This window comes from Phoenix dactylifera, chromosome 8, assembly GCF_051530095.1.
Source record: "Phoenix dactylifera cultivar Ajwa chromosome 8, Ajwa_hap1_PhDact_Kaust_v1.1, whole genome shotgun sequence".
NCBI classification, from domain to species: Eukaryota; Viridiplantae; Streptophyta; class Magnoliopsida; order Arecales; family Arecaceae; genus Phoenix; species Phoenix dactylifera.
The window spans coordinates 6049953-6074257 of record NC_143197.1 but is presented as its reverse complement, the minus strand read 5'-3'; the positions used below and the strand labels follow the sequence as shown (position 1 = coordinate 6074257).

Sequence of the window (24305 nt, the reverse complement as noted above, 5' to 3'; positions counted from 1 at the left end):
GATTTTCCACCAGCTAGGCATATGGGTAGCAAAGAAATGCCTGCTTAACATGCCACACTAAATTACAAAGCACTGATGGAAGACCGGAGTCTCTTCTGGCAAAACTAAACTTTAAAGCACTGATAGAAGAGCTGAGTCTCTTCTAACCAGTGGGTTCTACAGCTGTTCAAAATTCTTACAGCCTCTATGGAATTGAATATTGAAATAATGCTTAAATCACACATTCTAATGCCATTAATAGGTCAGTACTTAATCAGGAATACATGAAAGAGAGGAGGGATAAAAACAAATGATGCATCATCACCCTTCCAACTTGCAAAAAATGATACCAACAAAGCTTTCAGAGCAGCAGTTGAAAGGAAACAGCTATTAAATACAACGGAGCAATGTAAAAGTTCATATTCAAGATACTTGGTACCAACAGAGATGGAGATGCTGAATTCAGGCCATGGTACTAATATGTTTCCCATTTCAGAATCACATGACTACATGAGCAGTAGCCCATCAAATTGAGTTTGTAATTGCAACTGAAGACAATATTCAGTAACTAAACTCAAAAATTTTGTAACAAAAGAAAGAGGTAGCAGAAGAATCCTGATACAAGCCTAGAGGCCACCATGTTTGCTATTATAGTTGTGTCAATTAAACTGAAGAAAATATACGAAGAATCAAAAGAACTGAGCTATAAAAGAATGGCAAAGCAGTCATCAAAAATGAAGCTAGAACGAAGCCAGGTTGTGAACAAATCAAATTTGTGATCCTTCAATCTTTACACTCTATGCTCATGGTTTTAGCTCCATTATGACAGCATTGTGTGCTCCTCTCTGTCCCAGGTTCTTTGCATACTGCATCATCTATGTCTTGCTCATAAAAAACGAGAGATGGAAAAAAAAAACTCGGTCAGCTATACAAAGGAAGCTGCAGATACGCTGGCATACCCTCTAAAGGAGAATATCATAGTCAGAAAGATGACAAGAATTACTTATCAACAGCTTCAGAATTCAGATGCCCTGATTCAGTGCCTGGACTCCTTAAGAGGGGCAAGGCATTCTTGAGGATTGGCATAAAAATAGTCCTCCTCCTTTGGCCATTCAGGAATGACCTTCCTTATAGCTGGCTGGCCCATTCGGTTCTTGTGTACTTCTTGAACAGCACTAGAGAACTGATTCCACGATAGTTTCCCATCTTTGAGGAGATCCAAAAGCTTTACTAGTTCTCTCTTATCCAACAAAATGGTCTTTCGGAAGCCGCTAAACCTATATAGGAAAAACAGAGGCCAGTTGATAAAAAGCTAAACCACTGAATTTAAATGAATGTTTAAATGAAGGAATCTGAACAGAGCAGATGGATATTTTAAGGAGTTCCTAAACTTGGGAATTCATTCGGTCACTGAAACAAAATTTTCAGCACAAACTCATATCTTTATGTGTGTTTTACATGTCTACGACTACATGCTCTCTATAAAAGAGACACAAAGAGCTGAGAAATTAGTCATGTAAGTTACTCAACCCCAATAAAAAATTTAGCAAATAAAAAATATCTTGACAGTGCCAAACCTCTCAAGCTGGGGTGTAAAAGTTATATTAGAACAGCTATTCAGATGGCAGATTCTCAATTAGAGGGATTTAGGGGTAACCAAGAAAAGAAGCAAATGAAATGGATTTGGAAAGAGGCAAACCTGCGGTGTCCCTCTACAACTTTTGCCATATTTCCATCATAACTGGGAATAAAAACATCACCTGCAACAGAAACCAGATAATCTAATGCTGCCATCTTAGTTGAGTGATTCTGGAAAGGCCTCAATTCATCGGGACTCAGAAGCATCTCCTTCCTTACCTGTAATTCGGAAGGTGAATGACAATAGTCAGATTGACATCTTAAAAGGCAAATTGAGACTAGTAAGAATAAGGCCATACTATTTTAGGATATGCAGCCCTTAGAGCAGCCAGCCTTCTCTCGCCACCATAGATCTCTCCAGAGGCAATGTATATCTGGGTGTCCCTCGTGAAGCCTAGCGCTTGTAAGACCAATGATATTTCCTCAGGTGTAAGAGGGCACAAACCTTCTAGCCTTTTCTGCTCGGATACTATTTCCTTCTCTTTCCACCATGGATATGCATATCTAAAAGTTCAAAAATGCAAAACAAATACTATCGATAATTAAGGCGGGAGAAGAAAACCAAAAGCAAGAACTCTCAAAGGAACGAGTAAACAGCCAACCTCATCCTTGTGAGTTCCTCAGTTTCTTCATCAGAGCATCCATGTGTACAACCAGAAAAAGATAGCATATCCATCTCATATCGCAGATGAAGCACAACGAAGAACCCCCTTCTCCGTAGAATTGAGATAAGCTTGTCGCCTAGAGCTTCAATCTGTGGCGTGAATTTTAATGCCTCATAATTAACACGGCAACGAAGCTTTTGGAGCTCAATAGGAAGGCCATTGTTTGCAAGACGAGCATCCGTTTTATCAAAATGGATCACCTTGTGCCTCCTTACAATAGGCAAGATCTGCAAGCAAGACATTTTTGCAAGAAAATCCATGCCTGAAGTAGATTACATAGGAGGAATACTATATGCAGTAATAAGAAGAAAATGTTCCTTTGACTGACCTGCCTCAAGTAGTATTTCTCACTAGACCAGCTGACCGGAGGCATAGAGAATATTTGCCTGCGAAATTTTCTACCAGACTTATCTGAAATTTTTCTACTGAACTTGTCTGGAAGTTTTCTGATGATCTTTACTTCATCTCTCAAGGAATTAATGAAATGATTAACATTAAATATATCCCTAAAGTCACTGCATAAACATATTGACTATTGTCAGAAAAAAAAAAAAAAATTCATTCCAGAAACAATAGTACAGCTTCAGCCTACAAGCTAAAAGTGAACTTCATACCTAGGATCAGCCCAGAAAGATGTTTTATCAAGTTCAGGAACTACCAAGGTTAGATTCAGATAGCGCGCAACAGTGACCATATCGCAGATCTGAAAGGTCACAAACTATTATAAGAATAGCAGATGAACAGCAGCAACCAAGGTGTTCTCATCGCACATAATATGGCAGTGGGAAATAGAGGGCTTGGGAAAAGCAGATGAAGTTAATTGAGATAAAATTTACAAACCGCAGCTCGCATTTGATTCAAGCCACCATTGCATGACACCAGAAGATAGCCATTGCTTTTGTAAACCCCTGGACAAGAATTTTCAAGCAGTTAGGGGAAACGTATTTCTAAATCACGTAAAAATTAATACAAAGTAGCTTGAGGTCAACTTTAGCATGGATCATTATTTTAGCATAACAAAAGTAGCAACATTTAGGGGCCATCGCTTGGTGCAATGGTAAAGGCTTGGCTGACAAATACAATGGCATGGGTTCAAGTTCTAGGGCAGCCATTTTGTGTAAAAGCGAAAGACTAAAAGTTAGTTATGTCCCTAATTCACATCTCCCGATTTTTCAATGATATCCGACGCCCATGGAACTGTTGATAGGAAAAGTTTAGTTTCTGTTTGTATGAGTATATAGTGATACTGTTGGAGCTGTATGTTACAAATGTCAGAGGGAACACAAAAAATAAACATGATATGAAACAGCTAAAAGATAATGGGGTTTTTCAACAGAAAAGAAAGGAAAAAAATAAGGTAAATAGCATTAACTTGAAATAGTAGCAGAATTATTGACATCAAGACAGTCATCATCAAAGTTAGGTTGATTCAGGACATCTTCTCTCACAAACACCCATAGAAGTAATGACTCAGTAGATTATGTAAACATTAAGCAACTTGTGGAGCAAAATAGTATGTGTTGTTCAACATAAATGAACATATGTGAGGAATAGAAACTTACATAAAATTATGGGACCACAGATTTACTAAACAAACTGCCTTGCTAAAGTTATGTTCTATATATAATGGAATGAAGGTAAATGAAGTCGAAGCACACTTTTTTTTCAGTCTTCGGCAGAAACTTATAAGACAAAAATGTTTGTAATAACAACTATAAAACCATGTTTACTGTATGGAACATATAGAAATGAGGCAGGCCTATGAGTTTGTGATGATGCAAGGATAATTATGTGATAAAACTAGGATGACAGAGTTAGGAGTTGGTGCAGCAGAAGAGAGTTAGGAGTAGCAGTAAAAGGGAAAAAATGTTTGGGAATACCTAGACATGTGGATTACAGCTCAGAGATGAACCTAATGAACTGAGAGTTCTTGGTAGAATTATTTAAAAAATATAAAAAACAATGAAGACATTAGAGAAGTAGTAAGAAGTAATTGAAGACATCTTTCATTTTTAAGGAAATGGATAGAATCCAACTGCAAGCAAGGATCCACAGTGCTGATAAATTCGATGAACTTTGCTTTTCGTATGTTGTTTATGTGTGTTACTTATAAAATCTATGCAAACTTCGCTCAATTGATAATCTTGGTGTCAATGATATATTAGGAAAACTTTCAACAATAATCTCATGGAAGCTGCACAAGGAAGACATGATAAACAAATGACAAAAGTGAATATAGATCAAATTGAAAATTTCCAGCTATTTACAACTTCATCAATGTATACGACAGGGAAAACCTGATATCATACTAGCAAAAAAAGAAGATGCAATTTTACGGGAAGTAGATAAGTAACTCATAAGAGATTGTGATTGATAAGGATTGAGTTATGAAAGCTAGTAAAAAGTTTCTAAGAGCCATTACTACATGTGGTTGTTAAAAAGAAACAGCTCCCACTAAACACATCAAACATGATAGGAGATCAGCCAATACGGCAGATTGAGCACCTTCATAAAGAACAAATTTGAATAGTCAAGAGTAAAGCCTGCGAAATAACAATGACCAAGACAAATATATAAAAGCTGCTAGCAACCTCCTAGTCTTGCCTATTGCATCTTTCTCAAACCATGCTTCACCAGCATTTAACAGATCTTCACCAAATAAAATACTGCAAATGAGTTAACACTATCATCTAAAAAGTTCATCTTTCATAAGCATGCTAGCATTGCAAATCTCATAAACAATTTAGCCAATACAGTGCTATAAGGTTAAGACCTTGCATTTTGATAGGTGATGCACATAATGCATGGGCAACATCAAGGTGCCACTATTGCTAACCTAAGTAGTTAAAAATTTTAGCTATCTATAATGGTTTCAAAAATAAGCAGATGAGACGATAGAGCAATACAAAAGCTCAATATATAAAACACTGACATGTATCATACTACGATCTTAGATATTTAGCAACAGAAATTAGAAATAGGTAATTGTTATGTTGATAAAAAATATGATAACACATAACATAAAGCGCATGAGAAATGTCACAATGCTATCATTGCTTCCTTGTATTCTTTAAGATTTGGAGTGCTTCCAATAGCTTTCGAGAGCAAGTCTGTGAGTTGATATACCTCTAAGGAAGCTGGGTATATGAAAACATGTGTGCATTTGAATCTATCCTAAATTATATTGACTGCTTATGTCTCTTCTATTGGTTAAATTTATGCAGAAAGTCTATATCTTATGGTTGAATTATCACACTATTGTATGAAGTTAACCAATATATCATGACAAAATATTATGTGTTCTAGGAGACAATAGGCAGAAAACAGATGAACCCTACATTTACCCTCTCGCTTCTAACTTCTTCCAGGATCTGCAATGCGAGGCCTTAGAGCTGCATAAACAAGGTGAGTCAAATTCAAGCTTGTGTGTGCCAATTCTGCAGACAATCATGCAAATTGCTAACTACATGTAATTATAAATCACTTTTACAGAGCCCAACTTTTCCTTGCATCCTCCATCCAAAATTTACTATATACATTATATTCTATTGCTCATATCTTCAATCTCGTCCTTCAAGGTCTGATTCTCCTGTACAGCAAATTGTCCACCTTCATCAATAAAATCCTTGTGGAGATTTACCCTCTTATGATAACAAAATGGGCCAGCAATCTCGATGTTAAATCAAATGACAAAAGAAAAGAGGAAATAATCTCCTCATAGGAAATGCAGGCCTTTTGAAAGAACTTTCAGCATAGCAATAAAATGATGATTATATCGATCCACTAATGGCCTCCACCTTTTCTTCAAATCTTAACAGATTTATGCATACTCTCTCTATACATCTGGAAAATGACATAGCAACTGTGACTGTCCTCAACCTTTATCAGATTTGTAAGCATTGCCTTATCATTGGATCTTTCCTTTTCTTTGTAAATATTATAAACTAGGAGTGGGTCAAATAATATGTCATTTCCACCATAGCACCCATCTGATTCAGTTAGCCCATTTCTATCATGCATCTACTTGATTTCTATCATTGAACACCAACCAATTGGCTTTTATAGTAGATGAAATAATCCCAAAACAACAACAAGAACAAACAATAAGAACCCTATACATGACTAGCGTGACCCAAACATAAAACTACGGCAGGGGACACCATCTACAGGCTAATTCCAAAACAACATATGTATTATGTGCCCCAAGATTTTGAGACCTAATAAGCTCTTCTAGTATCCATCCTAATCAAGCCCTAACTGTAACAAAGCAAACATTAATAATCCGATCTTACTCAATTCAAACCATTAATCTCTAAATTTAAAAGATACGACACCCAACCAAAAGAAACCAGGCATAACCAAACCAGCATCAACATTTTTGAAACAATATTCCGAACGGTCCTCTAACAATAAAGAAGTAGAAGGATTAATTAATTAAATCCACTGAATGCCCTAGCAACGGCAAAATCCAAGATCAGAAAAAACAAAAGAACCAAAAATCAAAGCAGAAACCCTAATTCGCTATCCAAATTCGTGCACAAGCATCACCACATTCAGCTAAAAATCAAAGATTTATCTGGCTTTTTCAGTAAAGACTGGTAAAATTCCAGTCCACCGCCTGTCAAGAAAATCAAGAACGGCGCCAAGAACGAGGACGGCATCCAGATCAAACACACACACACACAGAGGGAGGGAATGCAACTGACTTCGGGGGACGATCGCCGGCGGCGACGGCGGGGAGCGGCCGAGGTCGAGGACGGAGTTGGTGGCGTTGCGGCGGCCGCGGTGGTCGAAGCAGCCGGCGGGCCAGGATTTGGTGAGGCGGGGATGCAACAACGACGTCAGCTGCATGATCACCGTCCATAACAGGATGCTCGTCGCCAACTTCAGCGCCCACTTCCTCATCATCCGCCTCCCTCCGCCGCCGCTGCCGCCGGCGGAGGCCCTGGGCGGCAGCAGGGGCTTCCTCGCCCTCGCGTCGTCCACCATCCCCCGGCCCCTTCCAGAATCCCGGCCTATGGCTGCATTGCGATCTATACACTGTTTAAAAGATTTATTAAAGAAGTTAAAAAAAATACAAGATAAGCATTATATAACAACCTTCAACCAGAGAGAGAGCAGAAGGTGGAGAGAGAGGGAGAAGCGGTGGGGGGAGGAGGAATTATCGTGGAGAAGGGCGTTGAGGATGGCTCCGATGGGACAGTTCGACCGCCGATGGGTGGAGACTGGAGAGAGTTGAATAATTTTTAATATTTTAATAACTTCTTCGATGGAGTGATCGTTCTCCTATGGTCAAGCGGCGACAAGATAAGGATTTCTAGCCAGCATCAAAGTGAGGTTGATATGGTACAATGGCTTCTTTATTTTGCAGGATCTATTTCAATGTAAATAATTTATTTATTTTATTTAAATAATTCATTTTAACCAGTAACAATAAAAAAATTATAAAATATATGAAGAGGGAGGATTAAAGCAAATTAGAGTTGAATGAAGTAGGAAAATTGTGAAAAATAAAATTAAAGCGCGAAAGTATAGCACCTATTACAACCACCTTAAAATATCATTTGTTGTGTTATATATTAATATATAGTTAATGAGCCTTTCAAATAAAAATTGTTGTTTAGATAACCGGTCTGATCACTGTGATCACTAGCCGTATATAATATTTATTGTTATTAATAAAGATTTGTATTTTATGGAAATTCAACATCACAAACTGTATAATACCAAAACTAACCCTAATATATTATATAAAAATATATTTATTAGTATATTAATTATTAATATATTTCTATAGAAATAAATACATTATTATAATAAGAAATAAATTTATTTATACTTAAATATATTTTAATGATAATATTTATTATGATTAGAATAATAAAATACATAGAAGTAATATATTAAACAATTTCATTATATAAATATAAATTACAATAATATATTTCAACTATAATTTAAAATTATCATTGAATAATAATATAATATGACCAATAATATGTCATAATATAATATATACCATAAATACATCCTTAATTTTGGGATGGTTCCATGCCAAATGCCCTATAAAAAAAAGAGATAAGGATGATATAAGATTTGTACCGTTGTGCACTTAAAGTACTATATTTTTAAATTTGAATTTTAAAGTCAATTTAAAAGCACGACTATTAAATTGTATTGTCATCTAACATTTGACTTAATCATAATGATTAATAATGGATATTAAATGGTTATTTTTGTACTTTTCAAAGATGAAATCCTTTTTTTTTCTTTTTGCACAAAAGCTGAGGCTTTTCCTTAACTAAGATCTATTATGATACACGCACATTGCATCAGCATGCAAGATAGTTCCCAGAGAGGATAGGGTACAGTTGTGACTATCAATCACAAACTCTCCATGGATCACTTGCACAGCTACCCAATCAGTTGCTCGATTTCCTTCGTGACATATATGAGTTAACAAGCCCATTTCCAATGCAATATATCTTTGAAGATTAGATTCGTAGCTTCCTAATTTGTAAAACCTACATTTATCCATGAACTGACTGTAGTAGAATCTCCTTCAATCCATACCCGAGGCTTCAAAGCAACAACTAGTCTTATCATCAGAGACCAACTAGTTCGACTGATATGGACTAAGGGCATATCTCTTCCTTCAGGCTCCGTGTCCTTTGCTGAAAAGGTTTCTGCATGGGCCAACCTACAGTATGGTGTCCGGTTCTCCGAATTCAAAGCTGAAATCTAAGTTAAGTTAACAGATAAAGACTATTAACTTCTGCTCTAAAGGAAAATAATGGATTCTAAAAGCAAGGCCAGAAATATAATAATTTCAAAGTGATCATTAATTAGGAGGTTTAAACCTAGTAAAAAATTTTGAGGCTCAACTTTGCAGAAAATATTTAGATAACCATTGAATAATAGAAATGTGAATGACTAGAGACTTTTATTGTTATACGTTTAAAGAATGTTTTAAATTTGAATTTTAAAGTCAATTTAAAAGCATAACTATCAAATTATATGTTGTTATCTAGCATTAGTCTTTATTATAACTATTAATAATGGCTACTATAATAGTAAGTCTAATACTTTTCAACCATTAAATCCATTTTAAGTTAGGCAAGTGAAGACTATTAATTCCTATTCTAAAGAGAAATAATGAATTCTACATGTATGGCCATAAATAGAATAATTTCAAGGCGATCGTTATCGGGGAAAATTTTATTATCTAAACTTTAGTAAAAATTTTCAATGATCAATTTTAAAATATTTTTATTTTCAATTTTGTATAAAATATTTGGATAACCATTGAATAACAAAAATGAGGATGATTTGAGACTTTTATTGCTATGTATTTAAAGTAGTATTTCTGGATTTGAAGTCAATTTAGAAGCATAACTTCATTTAATTTAGAAACATAACTATCAAGTTATATTGCTATCTTAACATAGCCTTCATTATAATGATTGATAATGACCGTTATAATAGTTATTTTTATCCTGTTCAAGGATTAAATCTACGTTAAGTGAGCAAATAAAAACTATTATTTTGCATTTTAAAGGAAAATAATGGTTTCTAAATGTATGGTTAGAATAGAATTAATCCTTTACTGGTTGGCTCAATATAATTATATGTTGAATCAAATCTCAAAAAAGTAAAAAAGAAAAGAATCAAACTTGAATCCAATTATTAATTGAGTTAAAAAGCAGGTATGGAGCTTATTCATTTTGATGGACTGAACCCAAATGCAAACTTGATTTTCCTTAGTGAGTCTAAATACAGATGCAAGATAGATCTAACTCAAGTCCAATTCTGTTATAGGTCTATAAGTTAATACAATGCCAATAAATGAAGTAATAATAATAAACACCAACACTAGGGGTCTTTTTTTTGGATAAAAAAATTGTAAGATGATTCTTTATGAAATATTCACATATCTGAGTTACTTTATTATTATTCCACTCCATGAAGAATACACGTAGGGTAGCTGAGAATCATAATAGTCCATCCTATTTCTCTCACCCAAATCTAACTAAAATATAGGGTTTCAGTCTGGAAAATAGACCCACTAAGCTTTGGGTCGGGTGTATGTTAATTGTAGAGCTCAACTAAAAAATACGCCCAATAAGAATATAGGACTCAAAATCATATATATACCATCGATCGTTTAATTATAGTCTTGATTGAAACAAAACCTAACCTGATCATACAATTTATATGTCTTTTTTCTCAATCATTTGCTCATGTCAATTAGTAAATCCTTACTATTTTTTTCTCCATCTCAATATCGTCGTAGAGTTTTTCGTGTTTTTTCTTTTCTCTTATAGATTTGGCATATGGGAAAAGCAAAAGATAAACTGTCTCTATCTCTCCTCTAATCCCTTTTCAAGCCTGCCCTCAGTCTTATTCTTTTGCCTCATCTCATAGCCTAGATAGAGTCCAACTTAGTTTAACCATATATGTTAGCAATTCATAATGGATTCCATATAAGGTGCATAAATTAGTTTAGCCCATTCGTTGGTGCGGTTAAGCTGGCATCGCTTTAGGAAGCAAATCCTGTTCAATGAAACGCTCAAACAGTAACCCGTCTACGAAGGAACAACATTGGCACCACCTCAAAGGAAACGCACCTCCACCGAGCCGCCCATTTTAAGAAATAAATTGCTACGGAAAGTTGGAATCGACCGTTGCATCTCCTCAACCTCTACGTGATTATTCTTAGTCCATCCCACCTCTCTCTCTCTCTCTATCAGTTTGCTTCGGACATGAGACGACTCACAAAACCGACCCAAAGAAGGTAGGGACTCCTTCCTTCCGACCTTCTACCTGAACTGCAAGCCAAACAAACCCATGAAGATTCTTTCCATCCATCCTAACCTTCTCCGCCCAGCAGTATTAATAATCCCACGCCCATGCCTGGAAGAAGAAGGAAAAGAGAGAAGAAAGGAAAGGAGACGGCGTCGAAATGGGTGAGATCGCGTTCTTCGACGTGGAGACGACGACGCCGGACGGAGCTGGCCGGAAGTTCTGTCTGTTGGAGTTTGGAGCCATACTGGTGTGCCCTCGGAAGCTTGTGGAGGTGGACAGCTACTGCACCCTCATCAGACCGGGGGACTTGTCGATGGTGTCACCAAAAAGACTCAGTGGCATCACCCGAGAGGCTGTCGCCGCCGCTCCGATGTTTGAAGAGGTCGCCGACCAGATCTTTGAGATCTTGAATGGTAGGTATATAATTTTTAGAAGAATTGTCGCCGGGTAGAGAATTTATGACTGAACGATTTGGTTGGTGCTGGAATTTCGGCAGGGAGAGTGTGGGCTGGACATAATATTCAAAGGTTTGATTGTCCTAGGATCAGGGAAGCGTTTGCGGAGATCGGCCGGCCAGCTCCGGAGCCTATTGGAGTGATCGACTCTTTAGCTGTCTTGAATCGTGGATTTGGCAGGCGAGCAGGTGATCTCAAGGTGAGCAAAAGAGAATTTTAGCCATGTATTGATCCTCTTTTTTAAATTCAGTAATAGACTCAATAAGCAAACTTGATTTATTAATAATTTATACAACTTTTTCTAGCTGGAAGCAGTGTTTTCCCTCGAACAATTTCATGCGTGCCAAATACTTAATTTATTCGAAGTCAGTTATTTCTAATTATTCAAACAAACAATGTCACCTAGTTTAGACTTGGTTCTCTTAATTTAATTTACCAACTTCATATCACAATCTTGCTGCAAGAGTGATTGGTAACACAGCAAACAACATTGTAGAATGATCAGTAGATTTTGAATTATTGGATGTTTTACAAGAAAAATTATTTGGAGAATTAGCTGGTCCGTACGTACAAGTAATTGCATTACTCATTACTTTGCCTGTTACGAACCCTATTTTGAAGAGATTCTTCTCATGAACTTCATATCAGATGGCAACCTTGGCTTCGTACTTCGGGCTGGGTCAGCAAAAACACAGGTCATCACCTACCATGAGATGATCATTTTTTCTTATGTTGTGCACTGTAAAACTCTAGAATGCTTACAAGATTTCTACTTGCAGAAGTCTTGATGATGTTCGTTTGAACCTAGAGGTCCTTAAGCACTGTGCCACTGTACTGCTCTTGGTATGCAAACTTATTTGATCATTAGCAAATGGGCAAAACTGCAGAAGTTTTCTTGTTCTAACGTGTCGTTCCCAATGACATGGATTATCAGGAATCCAGCCTCCCACAAATATTGCCCAACAGAAGTACGGGGAGTCTAGAGATGGTAACTAGGAGCAGAGCTAATGGGAGGTCTTGTGGGGAAGAGGCCAGCAGGAAATCTCCTCCCACATCTCTTGGAAACCATAGAGCAGTTCCATACAAAAAGGATAAGCTTGGAAAGGTAATCCTTCAATCCCTCTCTTCCATTGGATATAATTGAGAAGGGAAGCTCGTCTTATAAGATAAGGTAATTTTATGATCGTAAGGTGATGGAGAGAGCGAAGGACGCGTTGCATGGCGCTCAGGGGACAAGGCCTCTGAAAACTCTACTCAAACATTCGCGCTTGCTGTTGAGATGAGAAGCAAATGGGAAGTCTGAAAGAAATTGACGAACTTAGATCACAAGCTGATGGATGAAAGACTTGTAACAAACACCCTCAAAGATTTAAATTGTGAAATTCTTTTTCCCACATTCTTTATACGGGAATAAGCATACAATCAACTAAAATTGCTGTATGAATAAGATGATGCGATTACAGAAAATACAATGCATGAATTCTTTTGAAATCAAACTTCTAAATTCTACTATTTGATCACATTTAAGCAATGACCAATTTAAGCATTTAAGCAAGCTATTCGATCGCAATGACTACTGCAAATTCTATTCCTCACAAATCGGGTCATAATTTGGTAATTAAGTATGCCAACAATTTTGTTGCAATTTCTGACTAGTACTTATAATCTCAACACTCTCTCCAAGGTTTTAGCATGAAAGTTTTCCATAGAACTCTTCTCCACATGAGATAACCACTACCTTTTGAAGATTTTGCAAGCTTAAAGAACGGGGATGAATCTTGCAATCCTGCAAAACGTGGATGAGTGGTTTACTTGAAGCAGCCAGTCGAACGAGTCGACCGTGGTGAGTGGGCTGGGAATTTTTTAGGTTGTCATGAGTTACATCAAAAAGAAAAGTGTATTATAAGACAGCAAATGAGATAGCATCTGAGTTTTATCTATATTAATCATATAAAACATGAACATTTTCTTAATCCGTAAAAGCCGTGCTTAGACTTTCTAAGCTAGTGCATTATCTTGTTTTGCCCAACAATTTATACCCAGGTTGCAACAACACGAGATGCCAATCTATTTATACAACACAGTAGTCACTTGTACCATGCTTGCCAAATTGCCAATAGATGGCTTATCAACTAGTTCTTACATAACCTACGAGGAGGCATGCTCATGCGCATGAGCATAATTAACACGGTTTAGAAAACGTAACTCGCACCAAATTGGTCCCTCCCTCATAAATCACGCAAAATGATGCAATCGTAACCGACGGTTGGTAGTGTCCCCGACTCTTAACAACTCCATGGTCTCCCTGACCGAGACTCGTCGGAGTAGTCCCGGGTCCAATCCTCGGTCGAGAAGGAGAAATGGACTCGATCCAATTCCTTCTTCCATTCCTCCTAATACTACTAAATTTCTCTCTCCTCCCTGCGACTCCCCTCGCCCTCGTCTTCCACATCCCCTCCGGCCGCATCAAATGCCTCACCGAGGACCTCGCCGCCGGCGCCCTCTCCGTCGCCCAATTCCGCGTGGCTGATGACCCCCCCTCCGCCCACAAGATCTCCGCCAGCGTAATCCCTTATCACTTTCTTTTTTTTACTAATTTTTGTTGATTTCTTTCTGATCGAGAGATGGAGAGGGTCGCAGGTGAGTGCTCCCAATGGAGAGATCGTCCACCACTCGGAGAGCGTGGAGTCGGGGCAGTTCGCCTTCGAGGCGGGGATCGCGGGGCGGTACACCGCCTGCTTCTGGTCTCCAAAATTCCGGCTCGATGCCGCCGTCTCGCTGGATTTCGAGTGGAAAACTGGGGTCTTCGCCAAGGTCTGGACCTCTGTCGCGAAGAAGGAGAAGATCGATGTACGTATTCCGTCCCAAAATCTGTTTCTTGAGCACAAATTCTTCTATATTGCTAATAATTATCTGGTTTCTAGCTAACATTATTTGATTTTTACGAGTGAATTTGTTCGGAAATGATCTTGTTCCGTTCTACAGGAATTACTCTGGTTTGCTCGTGATTTATTTCTGTAATTCAAGGAAAAAAAACAGCTGTGATCTGTAATGCTGTATACGTTTTTCCTTGACTTGTAGCTAGGAAAAGGATGGACATGGATTCCACTTTAAATCTCTCTCATAGGGGAACATTTGTTTATACTGCAAACAAGCATTTAATCTTTGCGTAAAAAGATTTAATTTTTATGTGTCAATTGGCTTGGAAAAGAAGACCTTAGGAAATTTACTCTTCCTTGCTCTGAATTCATCCACGGATTCATGGGGACTGAAATGCCTAGTAGACGATGATTCAATTCTAAACTAAAGGGATGAGTCATTACGCCAACAGCGAGTGAATTAATATAATGTAAGGGATTGGTTGTGAATTTGTGATGCCATGCACATTCATTCTCGATTTATAGCTAATCTTTGTGAGGCTTTGGGTTAAGCTTCAAGTTTGTGATCATTGTCACAATTTACTTTCTTTTGCAGTGAATTTATGTAAGCAATTTCTTATGTTGATGATCATACATAAGGCAAACATGGGAAATAACTAGGAAGAGGAAAAGATCAGAATTTAATATATATTTTAGAATTTAAAAGAATTCAAAAGGAGTGAATATATAGTTGCGAAAATCAAATATTTTAGAATAGAGGTGTAATTTTTTATATTGAAAATTGATTTGTGACTTGGTTCCTTTTGTACTACACCAGAATTACTCATTGTATAGTGAATTATGTAATGTACTTGTGTACACATCACACACTATAAACTGAGTAGCACGTTACCAAAGTCAAAGTCAAGTAAGAACACCACAATCTGTCCTCGTCATTAGGCTATCTGGTTGAATGATCTTGAGAAATAAGCAATAATACTCATTCTAAAGAAATTGGAAAGAAAGCATCTATTTATCATTCAAATTTGTCGGGTTTTGTTACTAATCTTCTAGAAAAAACCGTAGGGAATCTTGCTAGATTGCTATTTATGAGTGGACTTAGAAACAGTATGTAGTCTTTGAATTTTTAAATAAAGGATATTGTTTAAAGGTATTTATTTGTTCTGCTAGATTCTTTATACAAGACGATGCATGGGTTTTCTTTGTTCCTCTTGGTGCAAATTCTTCAAGCTAAAGTCCTATTTTTGTCAGGAGAATTTATAATGCTGTACATCAGTCCCACTTCTGGGAAGCTATTCAAGATTATGTCCATCTGGTTACAAGCAATCCATAAATCACTGTGTTGCATGTATGGACTGTGGAAAATATGTCAAGTCAGTCTAACAGTTCCCCTGCTGGTTGCTAGCGGACGAGATGTTGTTTTATTTTAGTGTCTAAATTCATTTTCATCATTAGCTAGCTCAGTGGTAGGGTGCCTTTGGTAGTTAAATTTCAATAATAGTTATTTTAAAATTTATTCTGATGTTCATAAATGTTTCACTGATTGAGGTTGGAATACCTTCTGAATATGTTTAATGAAGAAGCAATCATAAAGCTAAACTCAATGGTAATAAGGCTTGTTATTTTTTATTTATGATTTTGTTGTCTCCCATATTTATCTATGTTTTATGGTTATCGTGTGGACAGAGCACCTTGTTCTATAAGTTGTGTTAAAAATTCTTAATCCAATTGCTTGCACCCAGGTGATGGAGCTGGAGTTGAAGAAGTTGGAGTTAATTATCGACTCGATACATGAAGAGATGATATATTTGCGTCAGAGGTAAATATACCTCTCAATGCTGTGTATGATATTATACAACTAAAAACAAAGTTACTATCCCATTGTTCTCATTTGGTTTAAGGGAGGCAGAAACACAGAGATTAAATCAAAGCATAACCTCAGGAATGGGTTTGTTGAGCCTGTTATCCCTTATTGTTTGCTTGGGAGTTGCTGGTCTTCAGCTATGGCATTTGAAGACTTACTTTGAAAGAGAAAAAATTTTGTGACAATGTTATGAAGATGCATTATAATTTACCACTAGAACATGCTCCTGGCAATTTTTTCAATGTTCTATTTGCTGGCCTTTAACGACCTACGAGGTAAGGAAATTCTCCATTCACTAGGGCCTTGAGGACCATAGTCATTTTTGCACTAACCACAGGTTTTCTGATATCTAGTTGCTCTCCAGTAGCAGGTCTCGGTGCATGGTTCAGGCAGTTGGCACACTCCAATGGGAGTGCATCCGGCAGTTAACCTATTGTTCGTGGCCTTGGATTTGGTCTCAGCTTCTTGGACTTTTTCTTCCCCTTGTTTCTCTTTGGTTTATTTTGTAATGTTGTTACTCCTATCTCTATATTTGAGCGTACCACTTCTTCCCTGTTTTGGTTCCAGGGGGAAGTTCTGAGGGTGAGTTTTGTTCTCTGTAATTCAGGTCTGAGTTTCGTACCCTCATTTGAGAGTGCTGTTCTATGTGGGAGCTCCTCTTCTCCCACCTTCTGTATCATTTAGTTAATTTCATGAAATGGTGGTGATATAAGTAAAAAGGTCGGTCGAAATTATGTTTATCCTTTACACCTTTTGTTAATGTCTAGTGTAGCATATGCTTCTACCAAAAAAGAAGTGTAGCATCTAGGTTTTTGAGAGGTATGGCTTCGGGAAAAATAAAGGTGAGCATTGGATCCGTTAGCTCTATAGGATTTCATATCTTTTTGGGATTTCAAGGCATTTCAAGCATGAAGACTTTTTTTTTGTGTCAAGAGAGCACTATAATTATTCATGTCTGAATTCTCAGGGATGCATCACCTAGAAATAATTTCAAGCATTTAATTGCTAAATGAAGGGATGTGATTCAAGCATTTTAAGCAGGAAGTTGTTTTCCGCTCCTATAATAGATTTTCTTCCTTTACAAAGTCTTCCCAAGTGAGAATTAAAGCTGGCAAATGACTAACGGCTTATGACCCAAAAATCTGGGATCGGGGTTGCTCAAATTCTTGCATAGAAACTGCTTGCCCATTTATGTTAGCATTGACTGATGATTATAGAGATTGAGCCTTCAGTTTTAATGCCCCACTGAATGTTTACATTCTCCCTAATAATCTCACAGAATCATGCCAGGCATGAGTTCATTGGAATTTGACAGATAGTTGGCAAAAACCATATGAACCAATATCAATTTTGATAATTATGTAATTGTAACAATGTTCACAAATAATCATCAAATGTCATTTAAGGGCTGCATAAGAATAGGAAGAACTCTATCAGCAAAGAATATGTGTGTCAAAATGCATCTTTCTCAGTTACAAATGGAAAACCAATCAATTATAATGCAAAATTGCGACAGCCATCTCTCCTTAACTGCAGCGTAACTGGAATCCTAAAGCAGCAGGAAAGACAATATTGGCAGAGCTTTCTCATTATTGTTTGCCAGCAAAATCAGAGCCACAGAACCACCAATATCTGAAACCATTGCAAAGGCTATTTCCCGTAAGATTGCCTTTACACTGCTGATGCAGCTTCAATCGCACTACCCAGCGGCCATGCTGCCTCGACGAAGGCATCCCCATACGGCACCTGCTTCACCAGTGTGATCTCTTGATGTGGATCCAGCGCTGTCAGAATACAAATATGGGGATCAGGACCATATTTACAGAACTAGGAGAAATTCTACAGATGGAAGCAAGTTCATTTTGATTGACATACCAAACCCATCCACGAGTAAGGTGTATTGGTAAACAAGATCCATGCACAAAAAGGGAAGGTTCTCCACAGAAACGTGAGAATAGGTAGTCTTGGCATCGTCAACATTCAACTTGCAAGCACGCTTCGCAGCCTCCTCAAAATCTGAAGGTCTAACCTTTGCTACTGGCACCTTGGGATCTATAAAACCAGCCTATATAGAGAATGACACATAATTAGTACTACAAAGTAGAAGGTAAGAGCTCAAAAAACAGCATAAAAAATGTTTGACTGTAGTGTAGATGCCTATGTGTGAAAGAGACTGTAGTCATGTATCACCTCAGCAGCCCTATCAAAGAAAAAGGATGCCACAAATAGATTTTTCTGCCCAGCTCCACCTCCACCATTCCATACACCACCAAATGTACACTTCATGTGTGTACATACTCGTCCATCAACTTTGAGAGCTTTAATAGCATCACTCCTGCACTTAGAAAGGCTAGCTCCAGAATGTGCAGCTAATGCTTTGTATACCTCGTCCCCATATTTGTATTTCCCTTTTAAAGAGAGGAAAAAGAAAAAGCTATAAGTGAGAATTGGAAGGAAGATTCCAATGATATATCAAACAATAAGACAGCATGAATTCATTTCCCGTAATCAGAATAAGCAAAGAAAATGAAATTAAGCAAGATCTTCTAAAGCTGCCATCATGACGTTCCACTCTAGCAGCTTAAAGTACCAGATATCTTTATTGGTTTACCATGGTTCCAGCAAATTTTAGCCTTTTGGAGGTGAAAAACATTCAAATGGACTAGCATGCAAAAGTGATAACCAAAGATCTACTCCCAAATTTATTTAACAGATTCTAAAAGCATAAAATTTTGATCCTTTATCTGTATTATATACTAATCTTCTAGAGCACAGTAGCAAAAGAATTAACAACGTTGAAACTTCTTGAATTGTTCTAGATTTTGATTATTGGACAGATGGTGCTCCGAGTTATTCCGCAAGAATGAATAAATCAAGAATTATTCATACATTCATGATGTGTTCGCAAATTTTAGAATATACACATGGATTTTTTATAATTGATTTAAAAAGTCTTAATGACTTAACCATTAATAATCTAATGTTTTGTTGGCGATGATCTTTTAATTACTTTTTGCTGTTCTTATATCACTAACGCTTGTTTCACATGAATAAATATGTAAACATGTTATTAATTTATATTTTTCAATTATTATATTTTTCTGATTTTTATTTATTCAAGTAATTTTCAAACTTCTGGGAAAATTCTGCCTCCTTTTTTGGAATGCATATTATACTTCAGCTTTTTCATTGCCAAGTGCCAAACTTGTGACTACATTTTAAAGTTGTGTCGTCTCAATAGAAACCCGCAAGCAGCTTAAGGATCATGATATAACAACATATGAAATGCTCCGGGATTACAGTAAGAGAATTGCATGGTATGCTGACTGATTACCAAATTTCATTATGAAGCCTTTAGGCAAAAACCATATTGCCAATGCAAAAAGGGCCCTAAAGCATCCATTTTACCAGATTTGTCATTGCTCTAGATTAAAATATGCAAAATATATCATTTTGCATAAGCAGTGAATTTGTCACCTTTTATAATGCTAACAGAGGAGCATTACTTCTGTTTCTCAAGATACAGTAAGACAAAAGTACCTCTAGGGATACAAAAAAAGAAAAATTAGGTATAGTAGCCTTCTAAACTTTTGATGGTCGGTTCTTGTGCAATCAATCCATTGCACATGTTAAACTCTTACAAACTCTTGTCTGTTTTAGGTGATGTGCTAATTTAAAAGGATGAAGAAAATATAACAAAAGACAGCACACAAAATTTGCATGAGCGATACCTAATTTGAAAATTCCATACTCCTAGGGAAATTTTAACTTTCCTGCATTAAATAGTAATTTCGGGCTGCAAATGGGTTGGGTCTGACCGTGGCATGCTTGACCCAATATGACCCGTTACATGTTTGGGACTTGATTTTGGACCCCAACCCAACCCATTGATAGATTGGCTCAGGTCGGGTTAGGCCCATGAAAAAGATTCTAGACTCAATGGGTCATTCGAGTTAGGTCAGGGTCAAGTATGACCTAGACTCAACCTAAAATATTTAGGTTAGGGTGCATACCGGGTCGAGTAAGGTAAACTGTCCAAAACAATTAGCTATTATTTCATAGCTAAAATATAATAATTGATAATTAAATATAGAATCATTAAAAAAGATTAAATAAAATTAAATACCAACATAAACATAAATTTCCATTCAAAAAACTCTTTTCATTGCAATCAGGAAGGCTTAGGAAGCATAATGGAAAACATACCGCGATAACCATTCAAAATGCAAGTACTGTAATCGTCTCCAGCCTTCAAAATCTCTGCTCGACCAGCCAATAGACCATAATGCAAGTAACTAAAAGGGAAAGAACTCAGTTAAGATTATATTTTAGAACATTAGAAATGTTGGTGTCACTTATCAAGTCATTGACTGTAGAAATGTCTAGAATTTGAATGCACAAATTCCAAAATCAGATTGATGATCATTAAGTTCTATACCTTTTTAACTTTAAAGAGAAAGTCTTGGATGAAACAGACATTAGAAAGCAAGAGCTCTAACAGTTGATCAAGGGAATTGTCAAACCTGTGAACATATAGGTAATATTTGGTTCCTTTAAGAAACAACTGCTTCACATACGTGTCCTCTCCATCTGTAACTTTTGGGGCTTTTGCAGCATCCTCTTCAGAGATAGCATAAGCCATTTGAACAGACCCTCCTCCCAAATCAACCACTCCAACAGTGTCTGAGTATGTCTTTCCCAAATTCCCTAACAGATAATTTATAGTAACCTACATAAAGGATTTTCTTAGAAATCTAGTAAAGGAACAATATTGAATAGAAAGGTCAAGCATTGACATAAACAACAAAAGCAATAAATATTTGCAAAACCAGGATATTATTTCTCCATACCCTTGTAGGACAATAAAATTATCTCAAAAAGGCTAACCACAAGTATTCAAGTATTTTCAAAACAAAAAAAGGGAGTACAATGCAAGCCTTATTACCTAATAGCATACACAATATAACAAGAAAAACTGAAAAATGTTTATATTTCTTTATTTAAGGAGATCTCACGGTTGCTGCTTAACTATAAGTTTGATTTTTCTCTAAGGATAATGGAAGATGAATAAGAAGGTGCAAATCGAAATACAAGAAAAAAGCAAAAGGCTGTCATTGAAGACTCCAGCTATCACATGCTTCAATATTTGGCTGGTTTATCGAAATAGGATTTCAAAAGGATGCATAATATAGTGACATCAAGACAAGTAGCATAAAGAAACATGAATTTCACTTTGTCTTTGAGATCAGTTTGGCTAAGAGATCACTTGTCCTTTTCCAAAAGGCTTGTGTTCTATCCTTGCTCCCCCTCCCCTCTTTAGGTAGCCCCTCCTACATCGCAAAAGTATACATTGGCAAAATCTCAGTCAGCAGCATCAAAACAAACAGCCGATTGTAATATGATACTCAATTCTCTTGCACAGCTTCCATGTGTAGAGTTATTCTCATCAAGCCCCAGCTTCATGGGATAAGTTAGATGAGGTTGCTGTTGTTCTGCGGGAAGAAAGGACCAAGCGAGTAAAGGTTGTTTTGTACATCATGGTCTTGAGGCAAAAGGCTGGAGCATTCATGTGATGCTTTCTCACTTGATCTAAAGTTCTGTTTTTGAATCTGATGCAAGCTAGCTAGTCGAATTAGACATAGTCAAACTGATGATTGACTAGGCCATTTGTGATATCGATTTTAAATGGTGAGTTATGTACATCTCATTAGATTTGGTGAAATAAAGAAAGGCATCACCACAAGAACAAAGGAGAAACAGGCCAACTAATTCAGGTTTCCTGAAGTATTATTAGGAAGTTGCACATATGAATTGACAACAGCAATGTTCAGCATAAGAATTCTAAGACTTATGAAGCCTATCATCTAAATCACTCTGCTTCCTTTTTATAACTAATGCTTTCTACTAGATAAATAATAGTTTGCTTCAATATCGAGAATAATCACAATATTACAAGGAACTAAATAGTATTTCCAAACTGAAATGCCGATCATTAAATAAGTTTGGATAGCATACCCACTGAAAAGCGCCTTCTTGAGCTCCATCAAGAACAGACACCCAATCGTCCTGGAATTTAAGTGAGCTCTTGCCTTTAAGAAGATCCCTAACCTGTAAAATTGCAGGTTCAGATCAAAGCAAATAACGGGATATTCTGTATGTGCCGTACCAAAGCAAGAGTCAGACTGTTCCTTGCAAGGATAAAGCTATAATTATGGAATTAGAAATTCATTTAAAGCAACTGAACATAAAAAAATGAAACATAAGAAATAATTGGTCTTTCCAGCTTTAAAATAAGCATAACCCTTTTTCTGATGAATATAGAAAGGTTATTACCGCTTGCAAAATTTTTTCAGATGTTTCAGCTCCCAAAGCTCTCAGCCCTGCAGTCGCCTGGATAAGCATCAACGTATGAATGACTTTTGATGACAACAAACATGCAACTTTACAACTACAAACACCATGTGATCCTATTGTTCCAGAAACTATTATTTACCCCAACTCTGACAGGTGTTTTCTCTCGCAATTCAGCAGGAACTACACTTTCAGCTTTATCCAGAAGAGGAATTAGTGAATTTGCAGCTTCCTGTGGATCTTTAGCAAAGGCGCTCAAGCCTGGTTTTATCTGCACATAAAGGACAAAAAGTTTGACACCAAATAACAAGATCTTTGAAAAACTTCCTGACCTACACATTTAAATTGCTCGCTAGAAAGCACGACACATGAAAAGAAGCATTACAAGTCTTTATCTTCTGAGATTTTATTGGGCTGTATTTCTGACCAAAGTTTATAATGTCCCTATTCTTAAACTTCACCAAGAGGTGTGTGATATGGAGTTTCGGCACGTTTTTTCCAACGAGTTTACTAAGCTATAACAGCTACAAAATTTGGTTTCCATGATGCATATAAAACAGATCTTGCTGCTAGACCTGTGATCACTCATGATACCACAAACATCCCATGAAAAATCACACTCCAAAGAATGGCAATTGTGATGCATGAGTCATCAAAAAGAAGATCTGTTTATCATCACATTTTTCTGTTAAGTAAACTGACCCTGTCAACTTTCACCAATTTGGTCCTTTTACCCAAATTCTAACCTCAGTGATAAAATAATTGAAAGAAATTCAGTCACATCTATAAATCTTTTCACATGGTGACGAAGTATTCTACACACTATTTAACCTTTTTAAGACGTTTCTTAAAAATAAGGAGTAGCAAAATTCATCGCAGAAGTGATAAAAAGATGATAAACTTCACACACATTACTCGAATTCCAACCTCAAATAAAGAACTCAACTAGAAGTAGACGCAACCTTACTCGATCTATACCTGTATGAAGAGCTCGATCTCCTCCCCGATGTGAAGCAGATCTAACTTCTCATCGAAGCAGTAGACATGAACCCTACTCCCGGAACTCCCGGCATCGAAGATGACCGCGTAGCTCTTGGATCCCGCGTCCGCCGCAGCGCCGCCGCCGCCGGGGACGGTCTTGCGGCCGGCGGAGAGGAGGGGGGTAGCGGGGGAGCGGGGCATGAGGAAGAAAACGAAGGAGACGAGAAGGAGGGGGATGGAGACAACGAGGATGGCGCCGCGGTAGCGGTGGATCTTGTCGGCTAGGGGCTCCTGCCGGAGCGCGGCGGCCCGCTGCTTCATCTTCGCGTCGGCGTCGCCGAGGGCCGGGATCAGCTCGGTGGCGGACGGCGACCGGTACCGGATCTGCCCGTTGCTCGGCGACGGCTTCAAGGGCTGCGGCGTTTCTTGGACGGACTCCAGCTTCTAATATAAGAGATCGGATCGCGGGGCGGGGGATGGGATCAGAGCGGCGATAGATGCCACGGGGAGATCTCTCTCCCGCGTTGGGTCGCGAACTCTCTGGTGCTGCTGCTGCGACGGAGCAGGGGCTTTGCCGATCGCACCACGGAAGAGAGCAGAGAAGACAGAGAAACTAACAGCCCCACGGAGAGAGCTGTTACTTATGAATTACTATTATTCTACAAAGGAATTTTATGCGGACTCGCAC

General features: G+C 37.5%; 4 protein-coding genes and 1 long non-coding RNA gene across 10 annotated transcripts; 2 read left to right on the top strand and 3 right to left on the bottom strand.

The window, feature by feature from the left end:
• Positions 1-433: 433 nt before the first annotated feature.
• LOC103702197 (rhamnogalacturonan I rhamnosyltransferase 4-like) lies at positions 434-7616 on the bottom strand. Of its 3 annotated transcripts, none has more exons than XM_088702556.1 (9): positions 7383-7616; positions 6989-7315; positions 3123-3190; positions 2897-2985; positions 2611-2797; positions 2220-2509; positions 1917-2121; positions 1679-1836; positions 434-1256 (listed from the first exon to the last, which is right to left on the bottom strand). In XM_088702556.1, the coding sequence occupies exons 2-9, from the start codon at positions 7269-7271 to the stop codon at positions 1016-1018; spliced, it is 1521 nt and encodes a 506-aa protein (XP_088558682.1). In that variant the 5' UTR covers positions 7272-7315; positions 7383-7616; the 3' UTR covers positions 434-1015. The 3 variants fall into 3 exon arrangements, with proteins under 3 accessions (XP_088558682.1, XP_008782753.3, XP_026658455.3); XM_008784531.5 differs by having other exon boundaries at positions 6989-7303; XM_026802654.3 differs by having other exon boundaries at positions 1740-1836; positions 6989-7303.
• On the bottom strand, positions 4708-5651 carry LOC149752952 (uncharacterized). Its single transcript, XR_016396132.1, has 3 exons — positions 5621-5651; positions 4874-4948; positions 4708-4787 (listed from the first exon to the last, which is right to left on the bottom strand). It is a non-coding gene; the product is annotated as an uncharacterized LOC149752952 (long non-coding RNA).
• Positions 7617-11181: 3565 nt separating the features above from the next.
• LOC103702196 (Polynucleotidyl transferase, ribonuclease H-like superfamily protein) lies at positions 11182-13036 on the top strand. The gene is made up of 6 exons (XM_008784530.5): positions 11182-11500; positions 11584-11741; positions 12191-12237; positions 12322-12385; positions 12477-12647; positions 12733-13036. The coding sequence occupies exons 1-6, from the start codon at positions 11245-11247 to the stop codon at positions 12823-12825; spliced, it is 789 nt and encodes a 262-aa protein (XP_008782752.2). The 5' UTR covers positions 11182-11244; the 3' UTR covers positions 12826-13036.
• Positions 13037-13808: 772 nt separating this feature from the next.
• Positions 13809-17032, top strand: LOC108511123 (transmembrane emp24 domain-containing protein p24delta9-like). 4 transcript variants are annotated; one of them, XR_015967846.1, is made up of 5 exons: positions 13813-14106; positions 14183-14392; positions 16164-16240; positions 16323-16560; positions 16650-16789. XR_015967846.1 is itself a non-coding variant. In XM_088702555.1 (4 exons), the coding sequence occupies exons 1-4, from the start codon at positions 13903-13905 to the stop codon at positions 16446-16448; spliced, it is 609 nt and encodes a 202-aa protein (XP_088558681.1). In that variant the 5' UTR covers positions 13809-13902; the 3' UTR covers positions 16449-16467. The 4 variants fall into 4 exon arrangements, 2 of the variants coding, with proteins under 2 accessions (XP_088558681.1, XP_088558680.1); XR_015967847.1 differs by having other exon boundaries at positions 16639-16766; XM_088702555.1 differs by lacking the exon at positions 16650-16789 and having other exon boundaries at positions 13809-14106; positions 16331-16467.
• Positions 17033-17619: 587 nt separating this feature from the next.
• LOC103702194 (putative apyrase 2) lies at positions 17620-24305 on the bottom strand. Its single transcript, XM_008784527.5, has 9 exons — positions 23615-24305; positions 22779-22907; positions 22619-22675; positions 22301-22393; positions 20809-21014; positions 20492-20580; positions 18476-18693; positions 18161-18350; positions 17620-18069 (listed from the first exon to the last, which is right to left on the bottom strand). Exons 1-9 carry the CDS (start codon positions 23936-23938, stop codon positions 17957-17959), a joined length of 1419 nt encoding a protein of 472 aa, XP_008782749.2. The 5' UTR covers positions 23939-24305; the 3' UTR covers positions 17620-17956.